This window comes from Cetorhinus maximus, unplaced genomic scaffold, assembly GCF_964194155.1.
Source record: "Cetorhinus maximus unplaced genomic scaffold, sCetMax3.hap1.1 HAP1_SCAFFOLD_1187, whole genome shotgun sequence".
NCBI lineage: Eukaryota > Metazoa > Chordata > Chondrichthyes > Lamniformes > Cetorhinidae > Cetorhinus > Cetorhinus maximus.
In genome coordinates, this window is record NW_027597129.1 from 27,886 (window position 1) to 54,001 (window position 26,116).

General features: G+C 46.6%; 1 protein-coding gene across 3 annotated transcripts in view; it reads left to right on the forward strand.

The window, feature by feature from the left end:
* The window catches only part of LOC144675833 (leukocyte antigen CD37-like), a 45,831-nt gene extending 24,872 nt beyond the window's left edge, over nucleotides 1-20,959 (forward strand). For all 3 annotated transcript variants that reach the window (XM_078536406.1, XM_078536405.1, XM_078536404.1), the window contains exons 5-9: nucleotides 280-354; nucleotides 2,422-2,529; nucleotides 9,526-9,720; nucleotides 12,764-12,847; nucleotides 19,321-20,959. In XM_078536406.1, the coding sequence (XP_078392532.1) occupies nucleotides 280-354; nucleotides 2,422-2,529; nucleotides 9,526-9,720; nucleotides 12,764-12,847; nucleotides 19,321-19,422 (564 nt within the window). In that variant the 3' untranslated portion in view covers nucleotides 19,423-20,959. The remainder of the gene's footprint in view (nucleotides 1-279; nucleotides 355-2,421; nucleotides 2,530-9,525; nucleotides 9,721-12,763; nucleotides 12,848-19,320) is intronic.
* Nucleotides 20,960-26,116: the final 5,157 nt, after the last annotated feature.

Here is a 26,116-nt window from a genome sequence, read left to right on the forward strand (position 1 = left end):
ACTGAAAAGCGAAGCCAAGTGTGGCCAGGTTCAGAGGTCAGGGGTAGGCCTGTGTGGCCAGGTTCAGAGGTCAGGGGTAGGCCTGTGTGGCCAGGTTCAGAGGTCAGGGGTAGGCCTGTGTGGCCAGGTTCAGAGGTCAGGGGTAGGCCTGTGTGGCCAGGTTCAGAGGTCAGGGGTAGGCCTGTGTGGCCAGGTTCAGAGGTCAGGGGTAGGCCTGTGTGGCCTGGTTCCGAGTGTCGTTCTGATCTTTATAACAAAATTATTTTGTCTCTTTTGCAGTATTTCACTTTCCTTGTATTCCTCCTGACGTTACAGATTACTGTTGGGGTTCTGATCTACACCCAGAGGAAGATGGTGAGTTTCAGTATAGGGTAGTGCAGAGCCAGGCTGTTCTGACATCAGCCAATGCTGCTTTCTACCAGGGCCGCCGCTGACACGTTTCAGAACATCTGGACCCCTGCCCGTGTCTCCAGGGTGTGGGGCACGGTGACAGGATGTGGGTCTGGAGTTTCCCCCACACACTGTGGCCCTGATTTTAATTAACTGCCGGAATGGTAACTGTTACCAAGTGAGTGCGTTTCTCACCCCACCCTACATCCCACGGGACCCCGGGGAGAGAGCCTGTAGCCACCCCCCTGTTTCTTTTTTCTGTCAATACTGCGATAAATCCAGAAACTTAGACCATCTTGTTTCCAGTGATTTGTGTTTTTTATTAAATATGATCCTTGCAAATGGCAGCCCGTTTCTGAAATAAAATTCACAGCCTTGTTTTCAAATCCCTCCATTGCCTGTTCCTCACTGACCACCCACCACCATCCCCACCACATCTCCTAGTTCACCACCTTCTGAGATCCTTGATCCCTGATTTTAATCGCTCCACCATTGGTGTCCATGTCTTCAGCTCCCTGGGCCCTAAACTCTGGAATTCCCTCCCTAAATCATCCACACAACAACACACAGAAAATAGGAGCAGGAGGTAGACCACAAGATCTGGACAATATCCAGGTTTGGGCTGACAAGTGGCAAGTAATATTCGTGCCACACAAGTGTCAGGCAATGACCATCTCCAGCAAGAGAGAATCTAACCATCTCCCCTTGACATTCAAAGGTATTACCATCACTGAATCCCCCACTATCAACATTCTGGGGGTTTACATTGACCAGAAACTGAACTGGACTAGCCATATAAATACTGTGGCTACAAGAGCAGGTCACAGGCTGGGAATCCTGCCACGAGTAACTCACCTCCTGACTCCCCAAACCCTGTCCACCATCTACAAGGCACAAGTCAGGAGTGTGATGGAATACCCCCTACTTGCCTGGATGAGTGCAGCTCCCACAACACTCAGGAAGCTTGACATCATCCAGAACAAAGCAGACCGCTTGACTGGCTCCACATCCACAAACATTCACTCCCTCCATCACCGACGCACAGTAGCAGCAGTGTGTACCATCTACAAAATGCACTGTAGGAATTCACCAAGGCTCCTTTGACAGCACCTTCCAAACCCACGACCACTACCATCTAGAAGGACAAAGGCAGCAGGTGCAAGGGAACACCACCACCTGGAAGTTCCCCTCCAAGTCACTCATCATCCTGACTTGGAAATATATCGCCGTTCCTTCACTGTCACTGGGTCAAAATCCTGGAACTCCCTCTCTAACAGCACTGTGGATGTACCCACACCACATGGAGTGCCAACTTGAAAAAGTCCCATTTATGCCCACTCTCTGCTTTCTAGCCATTAACCAATCCTCTATCCATGCTAATATATTACCCCCAACTCCACAAGCCCTTATTTTTCCTATTAACCTTTTATGTTGCACCTTATCAAATGCCTTATGGAAACCCAGGTATACTACATCTACTGACTCCCCTTTATCTACTCTACTTGCTACATCCTCAAAAACTCTGATAAATTTGTCAAATAGAATTTCCCTTTAGGAAAACCATGTTGAGTGTCCTAATCATACTATGTTTTTCTAAGTGCATTGTTAAGACTTCCTTAATAATAGATTCCAGCATTTTCCTAATAACTGACATTAGTCTAACTGGCCTGTAGTTCACTGTTTTCTATCACATCGCTTTTTAACTAAGGAGGGAGACTTCTCCTAACTTTTAGCCCCTGTGTTATCGTCTGTTTCTGGTATGAAACTTGTGTCTGTTGTCACAGTAAAAGACAAAATATTTGTTCAATGCCTCCTCCATTTCCTCATTCTTGACCAAGTCTAATATCTCCTTGTGTGGTTCAGTGTCACATTTTGTCTGCTAGTGCTTTCGTGAAGCATCTTGGGATGTTTTACTATAATTAAGGTGCTATTAAGGTACAAGTAGTTGTTGTACCTATGGAACTCTGGGAGATTCATGGTTTGTGAGTTTCTTGCAGTTTGGTTTACAGTTTCCTTCTAATCTTTTGTTAGATTGAGAAACATCTGAGCCTTGCCGCGAAGAATCTGATTGAAAAGTACAATGAAACTGATAGCAAACTGCAGAATGAGGAGGAGAGTTGGGACTTCATCCAATTCCAAGTGAGTTTGAGCACTTACCGGCAGGTTAAAGGGACCATGTCATCAGGTCTGGGAAGATCCCAGTTGGTGTAGCTGTAAGCTTGTAGCCCCTGTAATGCTCCTATTTAGAGTTTAATGATTTTGTTAAAAGGTTTGATTTCATGCAGTGTTTGATAAAATAACCAGTTTATATTAGGCTTTAGACAAAGAACAATAGACCTAAAAATGTCACGGGAGGGAGGGAGGGAGAGGGAGTGTTGTTTGGAAAAATATGATACTGAATAAATATGGAAAAGAGAAAGATATTGAATAAATCCTTGGCAGAGAGAGAGAAAATAACATATTGTATTTCTCAAATTTCAACCAAGCGGACAGGAAATTTCTTTTGAAGGTGGACAATCTTATTCAATGAATCCAGTAAAAATTGTGAATCAAACCAAGTTTCATATCAGTGGTGTATACGGACTGATTCCTGTGGAGACGTCTTCTGTTCTTAAATCTTCACTACAGATCACGGGTTGCTTTTGACACTTCTCCACCTTCCCCTCCAAATTGGGAAGTACCAGGCTTCATCTTGTACGAAGATGATGCCCCATCAGTAACTCTGCAGGTGTTGCTCCTGTCACAGTGTGGGGGGGGTCATTCTGTAGTGAAATAGAAAATGAACAAGTTTGGTCTCCAGTGAATCAGTTTGAACTGCCCTTTCCGCCAGTCTGTTTGATGACGGATGGTATGGTGCAGTCTTCACACGGGTGATGCCATTGAGGCTGAGAAATCGTTGGAACTTGGCAATTGTAATCTGAGAGGATTACCTCTGGCAATCCATGGATGGCCAAGTTCTGGCGTAGTTTTTCTGTAGCTGAGCCTAACGTTGGTGGTTTCATCTCATGAACATCTAACCACCTGGAATGAGCATCTATAATCAGTAGAAACATGGTTCCAAGGAAAGGACCAATGTAATCTCACCCAGGGTCTATCAGGCCATTCCCATGGGTGTAATGGGGCTGCCACCAGCAACCTCTCTAGCTGTTGACATTGCACATGGTGTCTTACCACCTTCTCAATATCACCGTCCATCCCCGACCACCAAAGATAACTTTGTGCTATCGTCTTCATTCGGGAGATCTCTGGATGGGCTCTGTGTAGCTCAACTAAAAGTAGTTCCCTTCCTTGTGCAGGAATTACTACCTGTGCACCCCATAATAGAAAACCACCTGACTGCTCATCTCATTTCTTTGGTTGAAAAACGGCTTCAATTCATCAGAGACTGGTTTCTGGGACCAACCATATAACATTTGGTCTCTCGCTCGGGACAGGACTGGACCATGATTTACCCAATTCCTTATCTGCCTGGCACAGACTGGTGAGGAATCTGGAAAATCCATCATTAATACAAGCTCCTCTGGGATTGGGACATGTTTATCATTCTCTTGCAAAGGAAGGCGACTTAGGGCATCAGCATTTGCTATATGAATCTCTTGTCTATGTACAAAGGTTATTCATATGCTGCCAAAATTGGGGCCCATCTTTGTATTCGTGCAGAGGCTATGGGTGGTTTAGCCTTTTCCTCACTAAACAGACCGAAAGGTGGTTTGTGGTCTGATACTATTGTGAAATGTCACCCGTGTGCGTATTGGTGGAATTTATTTACACCAAAAACAATCAACAGATCTTTCTTTTCGATCTGAGAATATCCTTTTTCGGCTGTGGTAAGTGTTCTGGATACATAGGCCTCTCTGTACCGTTATCCATTTTGTGAGATGGGACAGCTCCCACTCCGTAGGGAGATGCATCGCAGGTTAGCACCAATCCCTTTGTGGGGTTTTAATGCACTAACAAATTGGAAGAGTGTAAGGGCTGTTTCACTTTTGTGAAGGTTTCTTCCTGGGATGACTCCCAAACCCAATGTTGGTTTTTCTTAGTGAATGTAGAGAGGCTAGAAATGTGAATAAATTTGGTAGAAATCGCCCACAATAATTTATCATCTCTTAAAATGATTTAAATTCAGAGATGTTCTTAGGTGCAGGCACCTGTCTGATTGCTTTAACCCTCTCTTCAACAGGGTGCAACCCTTGGACATCTCCCCGGTGGCCCAAATAAATGACTTAATTTGCCTGAAAAGTGCATTTTTCCTCCTTCAGACGCACTCCTGCTTCTAAAAATCGTTGCAGGACTTCCTCTAGGTTAACCAAGTGTTTCTTTTCTGTTAGTCCAGTTATCAGTACATGGTCCAGGTAGACCATAACTTGAGGTAGCTCCTGCAGTAAACTCCCTGTCGTCCTCTGAGAAATGGCACAGGCTGAGGAAACACCGAAGTGCAGGTGGTATATTGGTTTTTTATTTTTATTCATTCACAGGATGTGGGCTTCGCTGTCTGGGCCAGCATTTACTGCCCATCCCTAATTGCCCTTGAGAAGGTGGTGGTGAGCTGCCTTCTTGAACCACTGCAGTCCATGTGGTGTAGGTACACCCACAGTGCTGTTAGGGAGGGAGTTCCAGGATTTTGATCCAGTGACAGTGAAGGAACGGTGATATATTTCCAAGTCAGGATGGTGAGTGACTTGGAGGGGAACTTGCAGGTGGTGGTGTTCCCATCTATCTGCTGCCCTTGTCCTTCTAGATGGTAGTGGTCGTGGGTTTGGAAGGTGCTGTCGAAGGAGCCTTGGTGAATTCCTGTAGTGCATCTTGTAGATGGTACACACACTGCTGCTACTGTGCATCGGGGGTGGAGGGAGTGAATGTTTGTGGATGTGGTGCCAATCAAGCAGCTGCTTTGTTCTGGACCCCCTTTGTGGGTATTTATGATGACGAATTCCTGGGAGGTGTCCCCCAGCTCTAGTTGTTGATACACGTGACTCATGTCAAGCTTTGTACACGTTGTCCCTCCTGCTAGTTTGGCACATAGGTCTTCAATCTTGGGAATAGGGTACCTGTCTGGTTTGGCTGCTCTGTTGACCGTTAGTTTATAGTCACCGCAGGTCCAGATGGTCTGGCATGGCCTAAGGACACGGACTATGGGTGTTGCCCCCTCTGAGAACTGAGCTGCTTTTATGACATGCAGCCTCTCTTAGCCAGTTCAGCTCAGCCCTAATCTTCTCTGTCTGGGCCTATGGCACTGGTTTTGCTGTCAGGAAGCGAGGAGTTGCCTCTGGGTGTACACATAAATCTTGGCCTCTAGGCCTTGGATTTTTCCCACTTCATCCTTGAAGATGGTGTCATTTTTATTTAGCAGCTCTGGTAGCCCCTCTGCTCACAACTGGAAGATTTTAGACCACTTTCATTTAATCTCCTTCAACCAATCACAACCGAGTAGGCTTGGCCCTTCACCTTCTAGCACCATCACTGGGAGCTGTGCCGATTGGTGTCTATAATGAACAGTTACTCTGGTGATACCTTTAACTTGGATTTCTTCGCCTGTGTACATTTTCAACTTGGCAGATGTTTGTTCCAAATTTAATTGCTGTTCACCTTTATTTAAAAGTCTGGAAGTGTGTTCTCCTATTACAGAAGCACCTGTGTTCACTTCCATTTTTGAGGGTTTACCGTTCACTTGCAGTGTGACAGTACGTGGCTCTGTCTTCCCAACATTCATGTTGAATAAGGAATAAATGTCAGGATTGGTTGTTTCTGGCTCTTCCACACTATAGACTTCATTGGATTCGATTGTTGTTTGGGAGCCTGTTTAATTCTGTCTCATTATATATCCACTTCCATGACAAAAATAACATTCTACTTTTTAAATTGCCAATCACTAGAAGACTGATTGTTTTCACATTGGTGAAAGTTATTTTTCGATTTATTTGCTAAGCTGTTTCCTCGAAGTTTTTGGTTAGCCGGGGCTGTCCCTCGCTTCACGCTAGAGTCCTGGCTTTTCACGCAACTTTCAGCTGACTCTTCCTGCCCAACTAGGAGAACTGCGCCATTTTGCACCTCTTAAATTGCTTGTGAATCCCTTACAGCGCTTTCCACCACAAGTGCTATTTCTAACGCTTTCTTAAAGATCCACTTCAGCCAGCAATCCTTGCTGAATAGCAGCCTCCTGCACACCACATACTAAACAATCCCTGAACATGTCATTCAGGGTTTCACTGAAATCACAATATTCCATTAGTTGTTTTAATTTCGCCACGTAGGTAGCAATGGTCTCCCCTGGGGCTTATTCCGTGAATTGAACCTGAGCTCTTCATTGTGACTGAGGGCTTGGGTTGGAAATGTCCCTTAATGGGGTCTACTAACTCACTAAAAGTCTTCAAATCTGGGACACTGGGAGCCATCAAGCTTCGAATTAAACTGTCGGTCTGGCTCCCACAAATACTCAGGAGAATCGCTCTCCTCTTTTCCTCGGCTGTGATTTGCTTTGCTTGAAAGAAGAACGCAAGATGTTCTATATATTGAGACCAATCGTCTGGCTGGCTCAAAGGGATCGATTCTGCCAAACTGTGGCATTTCGGATGAGTATATCTTTATTTTTAACAAACTTAGGGATACTCAATCACTGGGCGAGGTACAGCACCGAATCCGATTTATCCTCATCACTAGTTTGTTATAAAGTTGATCTTCAGACAGATGGAAACATTTAACTTTATTTACAAGGCAGCAGCAGCAATTACATGTGTGCATCAAACTCTATAACTAAAGAAGAGCTCTCTCCTAGAGGTTCCCCCTACTGATAACTCATTGATTTACACAGATCATGTGATCTTACAACACAGGATTTTTCTTTAAAGTTACAGTCCTGCATTTATCAAAACTATAATTACTGCAGAATTCCAGTGGTCACTGGTCCAGCCTGGTCACTGGGAATCGCAGTGGTCACTGGTCCAGCCTGGTCACTGGGAATCGCAGTGGTCACTTGTCCAGCCTGGTCACTGGGAATCCCAGTGGTCACTGGTCCAGCCTGGTCACTGGGAATCGCAGTGGTCACTGGTCCAGCCTGGTCACTGGGAATCCCAGTGATCACTGGTCCAGCCTGGTCACTGGGAATCGCAGTGGTCACTGGTCCAGCCTGGTCACTGGGAATCGCAGTGGTCACTGGTCCAGCCTGGTCACTGGGAATCGCAGTGGTCACTGGTCCAGCCTGGTCACTGGGAATCGCAGTGGTCACTGGTCCAGCCTGGTCACTGGGAATCGCAGTGGTCACTGGTCCAGCCTGGTCACTGAGAATCCCAGTGGTCACTGGTCCAGCCCGGTCACTGGGAATCGCAGTGGTCACTGGTCCAGCCTGGTCACTGGGAATCGCAGTGGTCACTGGTCCAGCCTGGTCACTGGGAATCCCAGTGGTCACTGGTCCAGCCCGGTCACTGGGAATCGCAGTGGTCACTGGTCCAGCCCGGTCACTGGGAATCGCAGTGGTCACTGGTCCAGCCCGGTCACTGGGAATCCCAGTGGTCACTGGTCCAGCCTGGTCACTGGGAATCGCAGTGGTCACTGGTCCAGCCTGGTCACTGGGAATCGCAGTGGTCACTGGTCCAGCCCGGTCACTGGGAATCCCAGTGGTCACTGGTCCAGCCCGGTCACTGGGAATCGCAGTGGTCACTGGTCCAGCCTGGTCACTGGGAATCGCAGTGGTCACTGGTCCAGCCTGGTCACTGGGAATCGCAGTGGTCACTGGTCCAGCCTGGTCACTGGGAATCGCAGTGGTCACTGGTCCAGCCTGGTCACTGGGAATCGCAGTGGTCACTGGTCCAGCCCGGTCACTGGGAATCGCAGTGGTCACTGGTCCAGCCTGGTCACTGGGAATCGCAGTGGTCACTGGTCCAGCCCGGTCACTGGGAATCGCAGTGGTCACTGGTCCAGCCTGGTCACTGGGAATCGCAGTGGTCACTGGTCCAGGCTGGTCACTGGGAATCGCAGTGGTCACTGGTCCAGCCCGGTCACTGGGAATCGCAGTGGTCACTGGTCCAGCCCGGTCACTGGGAATCGCAGTGGTCACTGGTCCAGCCTGGTCACTGGGAATCGCAGTGGTCACTGGTCCAGCCTGGTCACTGGGAATCGCAGTGGTCACTGGTCCAGGCTGGTCACTGGGAATCGCAGTGGTCACTGGTCCAGCCTGGTCACTGGGAATCGCAGTGGTCACTGGTCCAGCCTGGTCACTGGGAATCGCAGTGGTCACTGGTCCAGCCTGGTCACTGGGAATCGCAGTGGTCACTGGTCCAGGCTGGTGTCAGGGCCGCTGCTTCCCTCCTGGTGACATCTCTGGGCTTATCGGTGTCTGGTGCCACCAGGTGGCTCCCCTGGGTACTGCAGCTGCAATTCCCAACAATTAAAGGGGTCACTAACCTCTTAATCATTACATTGGAAATTTAGGATGAGTGTAATAGAGGTGGGGGCCATGAACACATGGTTCATTCACGCTTTAGGCTCCTCAGAGCATTCCTAGTTCACAAATAATGGGTAAATTAATTACTGAATTAGAATCACAGAGCACAGGAGGAGGTCATTTAGCTTTGTCTCCTCTTACCAGCTCTTCCTGCTGTCCATTCAGTCCCACCCTCCTCATTCCCACAGCTCTGTACATTTTTAATCTTCAAATCCAATTAATCCCCTTTTGAAAATTATTATTGAATCTCCTTCCACCATGTTTCCAGTTAATGTACCCCAGGTCACAGAAATTCACTGTGCATGAAAAATCCTTTGGCTCTTGTCGGTCACCTTAAACCTGGGTCTCAGGTAGTTCCAGCCACTGGGGCCTGAGGCAAAAGGTAATGAATTTTCGTATCCAATTTGAATAGAGTGTTTTATTCTGGGCCAGACCAGGAGTTGGTGAGGCTGAAGGGTAGAGATTCTGAACTATCACAGAACTGAGTAGTGGGACAGAGTCTAATATTCACCTGCCACTCAATGAGGAACTCTGTTCACAGTTATGCTCAATCCATGTTTTAGTTTGATATGTGAATATTATCCCTTTTATTCTGTTAGCCCACAGTCAAATGCAACTGTCACAGATTGTGCAGTAATCTGCTGGCCTTAGAATGTAATGTGCAAACTTCTCCATTAAATTGTTTCCTCCTTTTCCAGTTCTCTTGTTGTGGTTGGAATAGCTCTCTGGAGTGGATGAAAAACCCACAAATGAAACGTGCTGATTCTCAGGGGGAGTTTCCCTTTCCCTGTTCCTGCTATAGATCCATCTCCGAGAATAACAGCAGTTTGAACATTACCAAAGAGACAGGATTCTGTTCTGCCCCCACAAACCTACTGACAGAAAAGCTGAAGGTAATGGTTCCTCTTTTGTGTCACTCGGCCCTTGCTTGTCGATTGCTGAGTCCTGAATACGGTTACGGAATAATTGAGTGTGGGGATGATAAAGAGACAGAGGTGATGTGTGAGCGGGACTTGGTGTGGAATAAGATCAAAGCAGCAGAGCTTTTGATGAGCTGAAGTTAATGGAAGGTTCAGGATTGGAGGTGGGCCAGGAGAACATTGAAATAATTGAGTGTAGACATGTTAAAAGTGTGGAAGAGGTTTCCACTGGCTGCTGAGCTGAAGCTGCAGCATTGGCTGGCAAAACATTGGAGGTGGACATTGCTAGACATTCTCTGGTTACAATCAGATTGAGAAGAATGGAATCAACTGAGGGTAGTCCCACTGGATGTTTTCGAGACAGTTTTTTAGAGCAGCACATCTGGAACCAACCAGAGAGCAGGTTATATTAGACTTGGTGTTGTGTAATGTGACAGGATTAATTCATGACCTCAGAGTAAAAGCGCCCCTAGGTAGCGGCAACCACAATATGATTGAATTTTACATCCAGCTTGAAAGAGAAAAGTGTGGGTCTAAGACTAGTATTTTAAACTTAAATAAGGGCAACTATGTGGGCATGAGATCTGAGCTAGCTGAAGGGAACTGGGAAACTAAGCTAGAGGATAGATCAATAGAGGAGCAGTGGGAGACATTTAAGTGGATATTTCAGAATAAGTATATTCCTTCTATAAAGAAATATTCTAAGGGGAGGACCCACCATCCATGGTGAACTAAAGAAGTTAAGGAAAACATCAAACTTGAGGAAAAAGCGTATAACTGTGCAAAGATGAGTGGCTGGTCAGATGATTGGCCAGAATATAAAGAATGGCAGAGAATGACTAAAAGGTTAATCAGGAGAAAGAAATTAGAGTATGAGAGGAAGCTAGCTAGAAATGTAAAAATGGATCGCAAGAGCTTCTTCAGGTATTTAAACAGGAAAAGTAAGTAAAGTGAGTGTTGAGCGCCTAGAGAGTGAGATTGGGGAGTTAATAGATAATAAGGAAATGGATGAAATGAACAAATATTTTGCTTCTGTCTTCACTATAGAGGATTCAAAAAACATTCCAGTAATATCTGTAAATCAGGAGGTGGAAGGGAGAGGGGAACTTGGTGAAATTACAATCACTGGGGAAGCCTTACTGAGCAACCTGAAGGAGCTGTGGGCTGACAAGTCTCCGGGTTCTGGTGGACTTCATCCTAGGACCTTAAAAGAGGTGGCTAATGAGATAGTGGATGCATTGATGTTAATTTTCCAAAAGTCGCTAGATTCTGGAAAGGTTCCATCAGACTGGAAAGTAGCAAATATAACCCCTCTATTCAAGAAGGGAGGGAGGCAGAAAACAGGAAACTATAGACCAGTTAGCCTGGTGCCTGTTGTGGGGATGATGCTAGAATCGATCATTAAAGAGGTTATAACTGGGCACTTAGAAAAACTCAAGGGAAGAGTCAGCATCGTTTTGTGAAAGGGAAATCATGATTAACCAATTAATTGGAGTTCTTTGAAGGATTAACTTGCACTGTGGATAAAGGAGAGCCTGTAGACGTGCTGTACTTGGATTTCTAGAAGGCATTTGATAAGGTGCCACATCAAAGGTTATTGCAGAAAATAAAAGCTCATGGTGTGGGGGGTAACAAATTAGCATGAATAGAAGATTGGCTGCCTGGGAGAAAACAGAGAGTATGCATAACTGGGTCATTTTCTGATTGGCAGGATGTAATGTGCAGAGTCCTGCAGGGTACTGTGCTAGGGCTGCAAATTTTTACAATTTATACCAATGACTTAGATGAGGGGAGCGAAGGCATGGTGGCTAAATTTGCAGATGGCACAAAGATAGGTAGGAAAGTATGTTGTGAAGAGGACATGAGGTTGCAGACCTATATAGATAGGTTGAGCGAGTGGGTAAAAATCTGGCAGATGGAGTACAATGTGGGAAAATGTGAAGTTGTTCACTTTGGCAGGAAGAATAAAAAAGCAGAATATTACTTAAATGGAGAACAACTGCAGAATTCCGAGGTGCAGAGGGATCTAGGTGTCCTTGTGCATGAGTCACAAAAAACTAGTATGCAGGTACAGCAAGTAATTAAGAAGGCTAATGGAATGTTATCCTTCATTATGAGAGAAATTGAATATAAAAGTAAGAATGTTAGGCTTCAGTTATAAAGGGCATTGGTGAGACCAGTCAGTGCCAGTCGGAGGCGCGCCTGCCTGTGCCCGCTCCTGTTGGCGGGGGGAGAATTTTTCCCCAGATCTCGAACGAATACTGTGAGCAGTTTTGGTCTCCTTATTTAAGGAAGGATGTAAATGCGTTGGGGGCAGTTCAGAGGAGGTTTACTAGATTGATACCTGGAATGAATGGGTTGCCTTATGAGGAAAGGTTGGACAGACTGGGCTTGTTTCCACCGGAGTTTAGAAGAGTGAGGGGTGGTTTGATTGAAGTATATAAGATCCTGAATGGCCTTGACAAGATGGACGTGGAAAGGATGTTTCCTCTTGGGGGTGAGTTCAGAACTAGGGGGCACTGTTGTAAAATTAGGGGTCACCCTTTTAGGGCAGATGAGGAGATTTTTGTTCTCTGGAACTCTGCCTCAGAAGACAGTGGGGGTGGAGTTACTGAATATTTTTAAAGCAGAGGTAGATTCTTGTTAGGCAAGGGAATCAAAGGTTATCGGGGGGTGGGTGGGAATGTGGAATTAAATCCTGGCTGATATGTTTCTTTTACTTATTGAATGGCGGAGCAGGCTCGATGGGCTGAATGGCCTACTTCTGCTCCTATTTCATATATTCGTATAAGTTTGCAAGCTCATGTCCAGTGTTGGGCACCAGGGGGCGATCCCACCAAGGTTAGGTTGAGCCGATCATGTGTCAAGGTGGCCGACCAGAAGGGGGTTAGTTTTTGGGTAATCGCCTGCTCGGTGTTTACACACGGTGGTATCGCGGGTACTGGACTCTGTTCCTGGAAAGAGAACATGATGCTCATGGTACTGACTCCATTTCTTTTCCTCTATTCTTCCCCAGAGCTGTAAGACGAATGTGTTCAAGTGGATTCGGGAAAATATTTTGAGCATCATGATTGTCTCCATTGGTGTGAGTTTAGTGGAGGTGAGTCAATGGGGAAAGGGAAGGTTCTGAGTCGGTCAGTGTGATCCATCGGGGGTCAGTGTGATCCATCGGGGGTCAGTGCGATCCATCGGGGGTCAGTGTGATCCATCGGGGGTCAGTGCGATCCATCGGGGGTCAGTGTGATCCACCGGGGGTCAGTGTGATCCATCGGGGGTCAGTGCGATCCATCGGGGGTCAGTGCGATCCATCGGGGGTCAGTGTGATCTATCGGGGGTCAGTGCGATCCATCGGGGGTCAGTGCGATCCATCGGGGGTCAGTGTGATCCATCGGGGGTCAGTGTGATCCATCGGGGGTCAGTGTGATCCATCGGGGGTCAGTGCGATCCATCGGGGGTCAGTGCGATCCATCGGGGGTCAGTGTGATCCACCGGGGGTCAGTGTGATCCACCGGGGGTCAGTGCGATCCATCGGGGGTCAGTGCGATCCATCGGGGGTCAGTGCGATCCATCGGGGGTCAGTGCGATCCATCGGGGGTCAGTGCGATCCATCGGGGGTCAGTGTGATCCATCGGGGGTCAGTGCGATCCATCGGGGGTCAGTGTGATCCATTGGGGGGGGGGCGAATGGGGTGCAGTTTTGGGGGGGGCGAATGGGGTGAAGTTTTGGGTGGGGGCGAATGGGGTGCAGTTTTGGGGGGGGCGAATGGGGTGCAGTTTTGGGAGGGGGCGAATGGGGTGCAGTTTTGGGGGGCGAATGGGGTGCAGTTTGGGGGGGGGCGAATGGGGTGCAGTTTGGGGGGGGCGAATGGGGTGCAGTTTTGGCGGGGGCGAATGGGGTGCAGTTTTGGGGGGCGAATGGGGTGCAGTTTTGGGGGGCGAATGGGGTGCAGTTTTGGGGGGGGCGAATGGGGTGCAGTTTTGGGGGGCGAATGGGGTGCAGTTTGGGGGGGGCGAATGGGGTGCAGTTTTGGTGGGGGCGAATGGGGTGCAGTTTTGGGGGGGCGAATGGGGTGCAGTTTTGGGGGGGGGGCGAATGGGGTGCAGTTTTGGGGGGGGGGCGAATGGGGTGCAGTTTTGGGAGGGGGCGAATGGGGTGCAGTTTTGGGAGGGGGCGAATGGGGTGCAGTTTGGGGGGGGCGAATGGGGTGCAGTTTTGGCGGGGGCGAATGGGGTGCAGTTTTGGGGGGGCGAATGGGGTGCAGTTTTGGGGGGGGCGAATGGGGTGCAGTTTTGGGGGGGCGAATGGGGTGCAGTTTTGGGGGGGGGCGAATGGGGTGCAGTTTTGGGAGGGGGCGAATGGGGTGCAGTTTTGGGAGGGGGCGAATGGGGTGCAGTTTGGGGGGGGCGAATGGGGTGCAGTTTTGGGAGGGCGTGAATGTGGTGCGGTTTGGGAGGGGGCGAATGGGGTGCAGTTTTGGCGGGGGCGAATTGGGTGCAGTTTTGGCGGGGGCGAATGGGGTGCAGTTTTGGGGCGAATGGGGTGAAGTTTGGGGGGGGCGAATGGGGTGCAGTTTTGGGGGGGCGAATGGGGTGCAGTTTTGGGGCGAATGGGGTGAAGTTTGGGGGGGGCGAATGGGGTGCAGTTTTGGGGGGGGCAAATGGGGTGCAGTTTTGGGAGGGCGTGAATGTGGTGCGGTTTGGGGGGGGCGAATGGGGTGCAGTTTTGGGGGGGGTGCGAATGGGGTGCAGTTTTGGGGGGGGCGAATGGGGTGCAGTTTTGGGAGGGCGTGAATGTGGTGCGGTTTGGGAGGGTGTGAATGTGGTGCAGTTTTGGGGGGGATGAATGGGGTGCAGTTTTGGGGGGGGCGAATGGGGTGCAGTTTTGGGGGGGGCGAATGGGGTGCAGTTTGGGGTGGGCGAATGGGGTGCAGTTTTGGGGGGGCGAATGGGGTGCAGTTTTGGAGGGCGAATGGGGTGCAGTTTGGAAGATGGTTTGGTGGGGGGGGGTGAAGGCAGAGTCTGGGAGAGGTTCCTGATGAATGCCGTTGTGTTTAGTTCCTTCAGCGACTCTGTATGATTGTCCACTGTAACCTGACCCTGTCTCCAAGACGAACATGGAACACAGGGTCCTCCACTGACCTCCTGAGCCTTCCTGCCAGGGGCCTGTGGGTTTGGTTTTGAGTGGTTTGAACATTCCAGGCTGACAGTAAAGTGGGTGCAGGATGTGTGATTGGAGGCAATCTTCCCAAATCGAACCAGGGTAACTTTTCGATTGTGTGGGGGTGGAAGGAAGTGAACCTGGACTGACCTGTGGCTACAATTTGCATTCCTGATAATCTACATCCCAGGACTAAAGGAAGTGGCCATGGAAATAGTGGATGTGTTGGTTGTCATCTTCCAAAATTCTGTAGATTCTGGTATAGTCCCAGCAGATTGGAGGGTGGCAAATGTAACCCCACTATTTAAAAAAGGATGGAAAGAGAAAATAGCGAATTACAGACCGGTTAGCCTAACCTCAGCAGTGGGGAAAATACTAGCGCCTATTATAAAGGATGTGATAACAGGACACTTAGAAAATATCAAAGGGATTCGACAAAGTCAACATGGATTTATGAAGGGACATCATGTTTGACAAACCTACTGGAGATTTTTTGAGGATGTAACCAGCAGAATAGATAAGGGAGAACCAGTGGGTGTGGTGTATTTGGATTTTCAGAAAGCTTTTGATAAAGTCTCACATAAGAGGTTAGTGTGTAAAATTAAAGCACATGGGATTGGGGATAATATATTGGCATGGATTGAGAATTGGTTAGCAGACAAGAAACAGAGAGTAGGAATAGATGGGTCTTTTTTGGAGTGGCTAGTGGGGTACCGCAGGGATCAGTGCTTGGGTCCCAGCTATTCACAATATATATCAATGATTTGGATGAGGGAACCAAATGTAATATTTCCAAGTTTGCTGACAACATGAAACTTGGTGGGAATGTGAGCGGTGAGGAGGATGTTAAGAGGCTTCAAGGTGATTTAGGCAGATTGAGTGAGTGGGCAAATACATGGCAGATGAAGTATAATGTGGAGAAGTGTGAAGTTATCCACTTTGGTAGGTAAAACAGAATGGCAGAGTATTATTTAAATGGTGATAGATTGGGAAATGTTGATGTACAAAGGGACCTGGGTGTCCTTGTACACCAATCACTGAAAGCAAGCATGCAGGTGCAGCAAGCAGTTAAGAAGGCAAATGGTATGTTGGCCTTCATTGCGAGAGGACTTGAGTACAGGAGCAAGGATGTCTTACTGCAGCTGTACAGGGCATTGGTGAGACCACACCTGGAGTAGTGTGTGCAGTTTTGGTCTCCTTACCTAAGAAAGGATATACTTGCCATAGAGCGAGTGCAGCAAAGGTTCACCAGACTGATTCCTGGGATGGCAGGATTGTCGTATGAGGAGAGATTGGGTCGGTTAGGTCTGTATTCACTGGAGTTTAGAAGAATGAGAGGAGATCTCATTGAAACATATAAAATTCTGACAGGGATGGACAGACTGGATGCGGGGATGATGTTTCCTCTAGCTGGGGGGGTCTAGAACAGGGGTCACAGTCTCAGGATATGGGGCAGACCATTTAGGACTGAGATGAGGAGAAATTGCTTCACTCAGAGGGTGGTGAACCTGTGGAATTCTCTACCGCAGAAGCTGTGGAGGCCAAGTCACTGAATATATTTAAGAAGGAAATAGATTTCTGGACTCTAAATGCGACAAGGGGCATGGGGAGAGAGCGGGAGTACGGCGTTGAGATAGAGGATCAGCCATGATCATATTGAATGTGGAGCAGCTTGAAGGGCCGAATGGCCTACTCCTGCTCCTAGTTTCTATGTTTGTGTATTTCATTACAAATAAATCCATGGGGGCATCATGGATGGGAGGGAGACCAAGTAGTGAAGGTTAGGAGAGAAAACTGAAATCCTGGTCAAAAAGATGGATTTTGAGGTGGGAATGGTTTAGGGGAGAAGTTTAAGGAATGGGCTAAACTATGGAAACTCCCCCACACGCAAACTCGGATCAGCTGAAGATCAGCTGAAGCTCCGAACTACATGTAGAGGCTCCCTCCTATTCCACTGCTGTCCATGGCACAAAGTTGCTGGGTGATGTACAAAGGTGTGTGCCTGATGCCTGGGATTAGGCTGCCTCTCTCTACTAGTTTCCTCTCAATTTTACATTTTTGGTTCAAATAGAGGGAAAAATCTATTCATTGCTGGGAAAGCTGAGAGTGAGCCAGGCCACAGTGCAGGTTTGAACGGGCATGTGAGGGTGTGAGGGCATGCATTGCATGGTGTTGGTGGCAGGTTAGTGGTGTGTATTGTAGCAGCCTGTTCCCCACTCCCGTGCATGTTGAAAATTGCCTCGGTCTGTTTGATGATTTCAGAGCTTTAATGGTGACATTTTCAGTAAGGTGTCTGGCAACTTTAACTGAACTGATCCAACCAACTTGGGTTTGGTTGTGTTTTGCTCACAGAGATTTCCACATTGAATTTTGGCAAGGTAACTTCTGCTCGTGTGTGGGTCAGCTTACTTCAGCATGTTTAACACATCACTGACCCACTTCAATCTCTTACTGTTAGTAGAATTGTTGTTCATGATTGAATTTAGTCAATTCATTCAGCAAACATGTCCACTGCAGTGAGGGTCACTTCCTGTGGAACCCGTACCCCAGTGAGAGTCGGGGTGTGTGGAACCCATACCCCATTTTACCCCAGTGAGAGTCGGGGTGTGTGGAACCCGTACCCCATTTTACCCCAGTGAGAGTCTGGGTGTGTGGTACCCGTACCCCAGTGAGATTTGGGGTGTGTGGAACCCGTACCCCATTTTACCCCAGTGAGAGTTGGGGTGTGTGGTACCCGTACCCCATTTTACCCCAGTGAGAGTCTGGGTGTGTGGTACCCGTACCCCAGTGAGAGTCGGGGTGTGTGGTACCCGTCCCCATTTTACCCCAGTGAGAGTTGGGGGGTGTGGTACCCGTACCCCAGTGAGAGTAAATACTTCAGGAGAGGAGAATATGTCAGCAAAATCGAAAGCACATGAAATTGGAGGTAATGTATGGATAGGGAATTACTTAGATTTGCAGAAATAAAACTACTTTTGTGAAGTTGATCAATTTTGTGTCAGGTGGTATCTGTTCTCTTTGAAGCATTTTTCAATGCAGTCTGCTTTCTTATCTCACTTCTAGTTTGGGCTCCTTGTATTTTCCTTGATCCTGTGCTTGCATCTGTTTCAATCCAGTATTGAGGCCACAGAATTTCAGAATTTGGAATTATCCTCAAACTCCTCTGCCAGTTCAGTGCTTGTGCAGCCAGGAGGACAGAGCGCAGAGTCAGCAGCTGAATTATCCAGTGTAACAGCACAGCCTCAGAAACAAGAGAGCGCAGAGACAGCAGCTGAATTATCCAGTGTAACAGCACAGCCTCAGAAACAAGAGAGCGCAGAGACAGCAGCTCAATTATCCAGTGTAACAGCACAGCCTCAGAAACAAGAGAGCGCAGAGACAGCAGCTCAATTATCCAGTGTAACAGCACAGCCTCAGAAACAAGAGAGCACAGAGACAGCAGCTGAATTATCCAGTGTAACAGCACAGACACAGAAACAAGAGAGCACAGAGACAGCAGCTGAATTATCCAGTGTAACAGCACAGCCTCAGAAACAAGAGAGCGCAGAGACAGCAGCTGAATTATCCAGTGTAACAGCACAGACACAGAAACAAGAGAGCGCAGAGACAGCAGCTCAATTATCCAGTGTAACAGCACAGACACAGAAACAAGAGAGCGCAGAGACAGCAGCTCAATTATCCAGTGTAACAGCACAGACTGAACAGAGCAATGTGCTGTTATAAAGTTGAGAAAATGTCTTTTGAAACTGTTGAACTTTATTCCACTGAATAAAAGTTGAGAAATGAGGGAAAATGAAGGAGCAGCTGTTTGTGTTTATGTTGTGAGAAGAGGTCAGAATCTATGTAGCAATTGCTGACACAGACCCTCAGACAATTTTCTGGTGAAGTATTTAGCCTGAGGGTTATCCATCTGCTGATGGGCATTTGGCTACAATTGGTGTTCCTGCCCAGATTGGGGAGGGGTCAGATTGATCATCTCCCTCCCATCCCAAGGCACTGAGATAAGCACACATGGCTGTAAAGTTTTCTGTAATTAAATGCCCTGTGATAGGAGTAAGGAGGGGGAACTGGGATAACTTCACTCATTCAGAGATAGTCATCGCATTTTCAGCTATTGTAACCATCTAGCTGGATAAACTGGCCTGAATTTTCTAGTTGAACAAATGAGGTAGATTGGGCGTGGCATTCTGTTCCAGCAGCACCTCCTAGCTCCACTGCCAGGAGTGACAGTGACATGGAGTATATCCATCCGTACATGGAGTATATCCATCTGTACATGGGGCTCACTTTCACTGTGTATCTGTACACAAGGACTGGACTCCATATGGGGGGGACAAGTGCTCAGTGTCACCATGGGTGATTCCCCTTGCTGTTTTGTGCCAGGTATTCACATTGACTCTCTCTCCTTTCCCACAGATCTTTGCGATGACATTATCAATGTTGTTGTGTAGGAACATCGACCCAGATTACGACAAACTCATTCGCTTCAGTAACAACAAGGCTTGTGGGCAGGTCTGAAAGGATAGAAAACCAATGCGTTTATTTTTCTTTGTTTATAACTTCCTGCAGTAACTCTGCTTCCAGTTTGTGCTTAACCCTTTTTGAAGATTGCAGTTGGGACTGGGGTCACCATAGCAGGTGCTGACTCCTCTGAGGAGCAGGATTCAGAAAGTAGAAATCACCGGTCAGTGCCGAACTCTCAACAGCCAACAGCAATCTCAATCCAACTCGTTTTACCCAACCCAAATTTGGTCAAATCATTACACCCAGGAGCCCAAAAAGAACCTTGGGTTTTATTCAGTTTTTGCCTGTCGCTTAACTCATTAACATGCACTGTCTGTATTGGAGAGGTGACAAAGATGCAGAGGATAAACCAAGATCTTCTCTAAGGATTCTTCACAAGACATCAGCTCCTTGTGTATGGCTGCTGAATGGAGATTGGATAATGGAGGTATACAGCAAGGAAGAAAACTTTAAAAAGAAAAAATTGAACGTGGATCACTTTTGAGCTTTTGATGTCAGATGCACAGATTGTTTATTTGTTTTTGGGCAACATGTGACCAAGTAGGAAGTGCAGGATGTGATACTTGTATAATTATTGGCTGAGATTTATTGGGAGGATAAGTAGTACCAGTGGCTGTTACTGCACAACTGTATGCTCCAGAACTGCCCCAAAGATTCAGGAGGTAAATGTATTGTCCAGTTTGCTACTGACTTGGGTTCAGTTCTTGGTTAGTGAGTTGACTGATCTGAGCATGTATGGTGGTAAGGGCTTCACAATTTTTGAGGAATATCAGGGGTTCTGATTACAGTCCAGGGCCCTGTCTACCTCCAGCTTCTGTCAGTGCAGAGCTCCCTCAGTACCACCCCAGACAGTGCAAATACTGGTAATATTCCCATCATGTTTACCGGGTTCCAATGTGGCAGGGATCAGTGTTCAGTGCCAGGCACAGTGAACACAAACCAAACAGCAAAGCATCTTGAAGTCTCCATCAATATTCCTGTATAAAAATCCCAGGACCCCATCCCAATCTGATTTATCCCTTTAGTACAACACTCAACAGATGTGTTGGACTCGATTCTTCCTGTTTCCTTTTCTGATTTAAGAGATTTCAAGTCAAATTCTTATAGGTGAAAAAAGAACCTGTTTATATTTTAGCATTTCTGACTAAGGGAGAGCCAGAGGGACATGTCTGATTTGATCGATTGGCAGTCATGCCAGTGAATAAGTTGGACTTAGTGAGACAGAAACAATTGACATCAATGAAACTTTGCAGCTGCTGGAACAACTTCAATAAGGTTTAACTATTTTGTTCTGCGTGATTCTGGCTGCTGGTTTGCTGCCTCTTTGGTGAGATTAAGGATTTGATGTAATGCTAGGAAACGCGTGTGGGAAAATGAGGGCAGGAACAGGCTTGTTGTGATGCACTCTAAGGGCAGACATCGACGAACATTTACTGTCTGGGCTCAAACATTAAGAGTAGGCGATTGGATGAAGTACTGGAGGGGCAGCCAGTGCCCAGTGATCTGTACACAGTGACCGTCAGCACCAGAGGAGAAACAAATAATGTCTTAGACTGGAACCTGGAGCCTGAAGTCGTAGTATCTGTGGTTTTAGGTGAACAGTAACCCTTCCCCTCCCCCGACATCAAATCTTCAGCACAAACTGCACTATTAATCTTCATAAATTGTCAAAATAACTTGACAACTGGTGGCTATTCCTGGACACTGTAACCCTGCCATGCAAGTGAACACATATAGGAAAAGAGAGTGTTTTTTGCTGAGAATGTACAGCCAGCTGATTCAGAATCTGAAAGAATAAATACAGGTCAATGTTGCACCTAATGATCAGGCCGCAGATTGAGCTAGACGTTGTCTTTATTTACAGCATTCCCTTGAATTTCCCACCAGTCTCTTGTCTCTACAGCTGACTTTCAATGATATTTAGTCTGTAGCTGTTGACTCGAGAAAGGACAAAGTCTGTGATGAATTTTACAAGTGAAGAGTTGAGGAGATTATGACTAAACCACAAGGCCTACTCTTTAGCAAATCAAAGACAATGATAATTGTCACTGAATTAAGTCTGTTCCATTTCTATATTTTATATCAGATATATTTTGAAAATGTTATCACACTTGGCATACCCTGATCAGCTCAGTGCTTGCACTTTGCACCCTTGTCTCCTGAGTCAGAAGGTGTCAGTTCAGTCCCACTTCCAACACTTAAGCCACACTGGCAGTGCAGTGCTGAGGGAGCTCTGCAATGTCAGGGGTTTGAGGTAGATTGGGCACTTTTCAGGTCCGACAGTGGTGTCCTTTGGACCATTAGTGAGTTTGCCTGATGCACTCAACAATGCATTAAAGCTATCCCTGCTTTATCCTGGTTATCCTGATCAGAACAGGATACCTGAAATTACTCTGGCAAGGGAAGTAACTCAAAAATTTGAACACAAGTGGCATTTTCTACTAACAGGATGCTGCTGTCAGTCCAAAAAGACATTCTGCTACCACACCGCTGAGTGTCATTGTGTAGGAATTTCAGTGACAGAGTGATACCAGGTATGTAGCTGTATGCCCCACTGACTGGCTGATAGAATCTAACAACATGTCCCTCTGGCTGTTCATAATAGGCAGAGTACAGACCATACTTAACCAGCCCAAAATAAAATGTCTGCTGTTAGATGTCATTCTGCAATTTATTAGAATCTTATCTCTCAAGTCTGAATGTTTCTTTTACAAACTGGAAGGACATGGCATGATCTGGACATATGGATGCTAACCTGGGACTTAAGAACTTATTTTAATAAGTTCACCTCGGAACTGTCAGCAATCAGGCCTCTTCCAAGAAATCACCTGACCTTTATGGTACTTGAGGAAGGTCTGGTTGTTTGTTTTGATCAGCAACCACTTTAGTGGACGGAGAAGAAACTGGAAAAGGAAGATTGGTAACTTGCTGGAAATCACATGGGAGAGAGGGGAAAAAGAAACTTAAGTAGTGAACCTGCTTGTTTCGAAGGCAGTTTTGTTGGGGAACAAGCTGGGGAAGGAAGGCTACCTTGACTGGCTCTCTCTTTCTCTACCTTGCCTGAAATTGTGTGTAAATATCAACCTGTAGCCAGCGAACCCGCACCTGAGTGTAACTGGTCTGCATTTGGACCTGCAAAGCTGGACCAGTTGGTGAGAACGTCCAGACATCCCACGGGGACCAGCGGCCCATCCTCACACGAGGGATCTCCAGGTCAATGGTGTCAAGACCCTGCAGACTTTATTTTATAACACCCATCCTCCAAAGCCCATCTCTGCAGGGAAACTCTATTTGTGTGTGTGTGTGTGTGTGTGCGTGTGTATGTGTGTTGGGGGAATTCTTTAGGAAGAGATAAATAGTTATACTGCCCGATTACAATTGTGTGTTAATCAGTACTTGCAACTTGTTAAAAGAAGTTTTGTTTTAAAATAAATTAATCATTCTGAGTTTTTGAAAGAAGCCTGGTCAGAGTCTCTTTTTTCTATTGGGTACTACAGGTATAGGTACAATTGGCCATTTAGGTGAGAAAATTTTAAATTAATGGTACGGCCTGTGGAGTAGTGGGGTTTGATAATTCGCACACTCCTCCCATCCCAGTTGTAACAAATTGGACAGCACTTGCTGAACAATCCTCATTGCACTTAAAGCTACACTAGCAACAAACTTTAGATAATCAAGCTTGTAATGTGACTCATTTACTCTTGCTGCAAGTGACACACATTCATACACATGGATCCATTCACTGCAAACAAAGGAATATGTTCAAGAATTACCTGGAAGCAGAGCCTAGATTTCACTTTGTTTCTTTACTCTTTCACGGGTTGTGGGCATCACTGGCAAGGCCAGCATTTGTTGCCCATCCCTAATGGCCCATGAACTGAGTGTCTCGCTCAGTCATTTCAGGGGGCAGTTAAGAGTCAACCACATTGCTGTGGGTCTGGAGTTACATGTAGGCCAGGTAAGGACAGATTTCCTTCCCTAAAGGGCATTAGTGAACCAGATGGGTTTTTACGACAATTGTTTCATGGTCACAGTTACTGAGGCTGGCTTTGTAGTTCCAGATTATTGAATGTAAATTCCCCCAGCTGCTGTGATGGGATTTTAACCCATGTCCCCAGAGCATTATCCTGGGTCTCTGGATTACTAGCCCAGTGACATTGCCATTATGCCATCATCTCTTAATTTGGTCCTTCACGCCTATACTGGTGTATTCCCATCGTATTTACTGGGGTACAGTGTGGTCAGGAGCAGTGTTTAGTGCCAGGTACAGTGAACAAACCAAACATCAAAGCATTTGGAAGTCTCTATCAATATTCCTGTATAAAAATCGCAGGACCCCATCCCAATCTGGTTTATATCTTTAATAAAACACTCAACAGATGTGGTCGATTCAATACTTCCTGTTTCCTTTTCTGATTATAGGTTAAAAAAAACTTTATGTTTTAATGTTTCTGACTTAAGAGGAGGACAAATAACCCTTGACGAACATAACTCACTGCCTCCCGGGGAGCAGTTTGTGATCTGGTCTGGGTTGGATCAACTCTCAGCTAGTTAGGGGGTAGAGGAGGGAATAAATCAGTCCGGCCTTACCCTTGCCCAGTGTCTGTCCCTGGGGGAAAAATAGGCAACAGTTGCACTGGGTTTGAATATGATGTTCCAATCTGTGATTGACATTTACATGAAGATTGACCACTTGGGCAATACTTGATCCAGGATGGAGAAGGTTTTGAAATAAAGATGGAGAAGTCTGGATTCCCACTAACCTGCAGTCCTCAACTGCGCCACTAAAGGAGGCCCAGGGTGGAGCAGACAGCACTGCAAACCCAGGTAGATTGAAGCACAGAGAGAAGGCCTCAGAGATATTGAGAGCTGATGCTCTGGGACAGAGTAATGATGTGAAACATGAACCTGTTACTTTTAGGAACATAGGAACAGGAGTAGGCCATTCGGCCCCTCGAGCCTGCCCTGCCATTCAACTAGATCATGGCTGATCTACCTTAATGCCACTTTCCTGGACTCTCCCCATATCCTTTGACATCTTTACTATGTAGAAATCAATCGATCTCAGTCTTGAACATACTCAATGACTGAACCTCCACAGCCCTCTGCAGCAGAGAATTCCAAAGACCCACCACCCTCTGAGTGGAGAAATTCTTCCTTATCTCAGGCCTAAATTGTGGAAAATAGAAGTTTATGGTGTAGTGGGTAACATATTAGCCTGGATAGAAACTTGGCTGGCAGCGAACAAAGTGTGCATAAATGGGTCATTTTCCGATTGACAGGATGTGACGAGTGGAGTCCCGCAGGGGTCTGTGCTGGGGCCTCAGCTTTTTACAATTTACATCAATGGCTTAGATGAGGGCAGTGAAGGCATGGTAGCTAAATTTGCAGATGACACAAAGATATGTAGGAAAGTATGTTGTGAGGAGGACATAAGGAGGTTGCAGACAGATATAGGTAGGTTGAGTCAGTGGGAAAAAACCTGGCAGATGGAGTATAATGTGGGAAAATGTGAAATTGTTCACTTTGGCAGGAAGAGTTAGAAAGCAGAGCATTACTTAAATGGAGAGTGACTGCAGAATTCCGAGGTACAGAGGGATCGAGGAGTTCTAGTACGAGTCACAAAAAGTAAATATGCAGGTACAGCTAGTAATTAAAGCTAATGGAATGTTATCCTTTATTACGAGATGGGTTGAACATAAAAGTAAGGATGTTATGCTTCAGTTATACAGGGCATTGGTGAGACCACATCTCGAATACTGTGTGCAGTTTTGGCCTCCTTATTTAAGGAAGGATGTAAATGCATTGGATAAAAGCAAAATACTGCGGATGCTGAAAATCTGAAATAAAAACAAAAATAGCTGGAAAAACTCAGCAGGTCTGACAGCATCTGTGGAGAGGAAGACAGAGTTAACGTTTCGAGTCCATATGGCTCTTCATATCAGAACTGGAGCTCTGAAGAAGAGTCATATGGACTCGAAATGTTAACTCCGTGTTCCTCTCCACAGATGCTGTCAGACCTGCTGAGTTTTTACAGCTATTTGTGTAATACATTGGAGGAGGTTCAAAGGAGGTTCACTAGAGTCATACCTGGAATGAGTGGGTTGTCTTATGAGGATAGGTTGGACAGATTGGGCTTGTTTCCATTGGAGTTTAGAAGAGTGAGACGTGACTTGTTTGAAGTATATAAGATCCTGAATGGTCTTGACATGCTGGACTGGAAAGGACGTTTCCTCTTGAGGGTGAGTCCAAAACTAGGGGGCACTGTTTTAAAATTAGGGGTCGCCATTTTAGGACAGAGATGAGAAATTTTTTCTGAGGGGTGTGTGACTTTGGAACCCTCTGCCTCAGAAGGTGGTGGAGGTGGGGTCACTGAATATTTTTAAGCCAGAGGTGAATAGATTCTTGTAGGCGAAGGAATCAAAGGTTATTGAGAGTAGATGGGAATGTGGAACTCGAAACACAAACTGATCAGCCATGATCTTATTGAATGGCGAAGCAGGCTCGAGGGGCCGAATGGCCTACTTCTCCTATCTTGTATGTTCGTATGTAAACGACCTACCTTTTATTCTGAGACTGTGTCCCCTAGTTCTCAACCGCCCCCCCAAAGCCAAGAGAAACATCCTTCCTGCATCTACTCAGTTGAGCCCTGTAAGAATTTTGTATGCTTCAATAAGGTCACACCTCT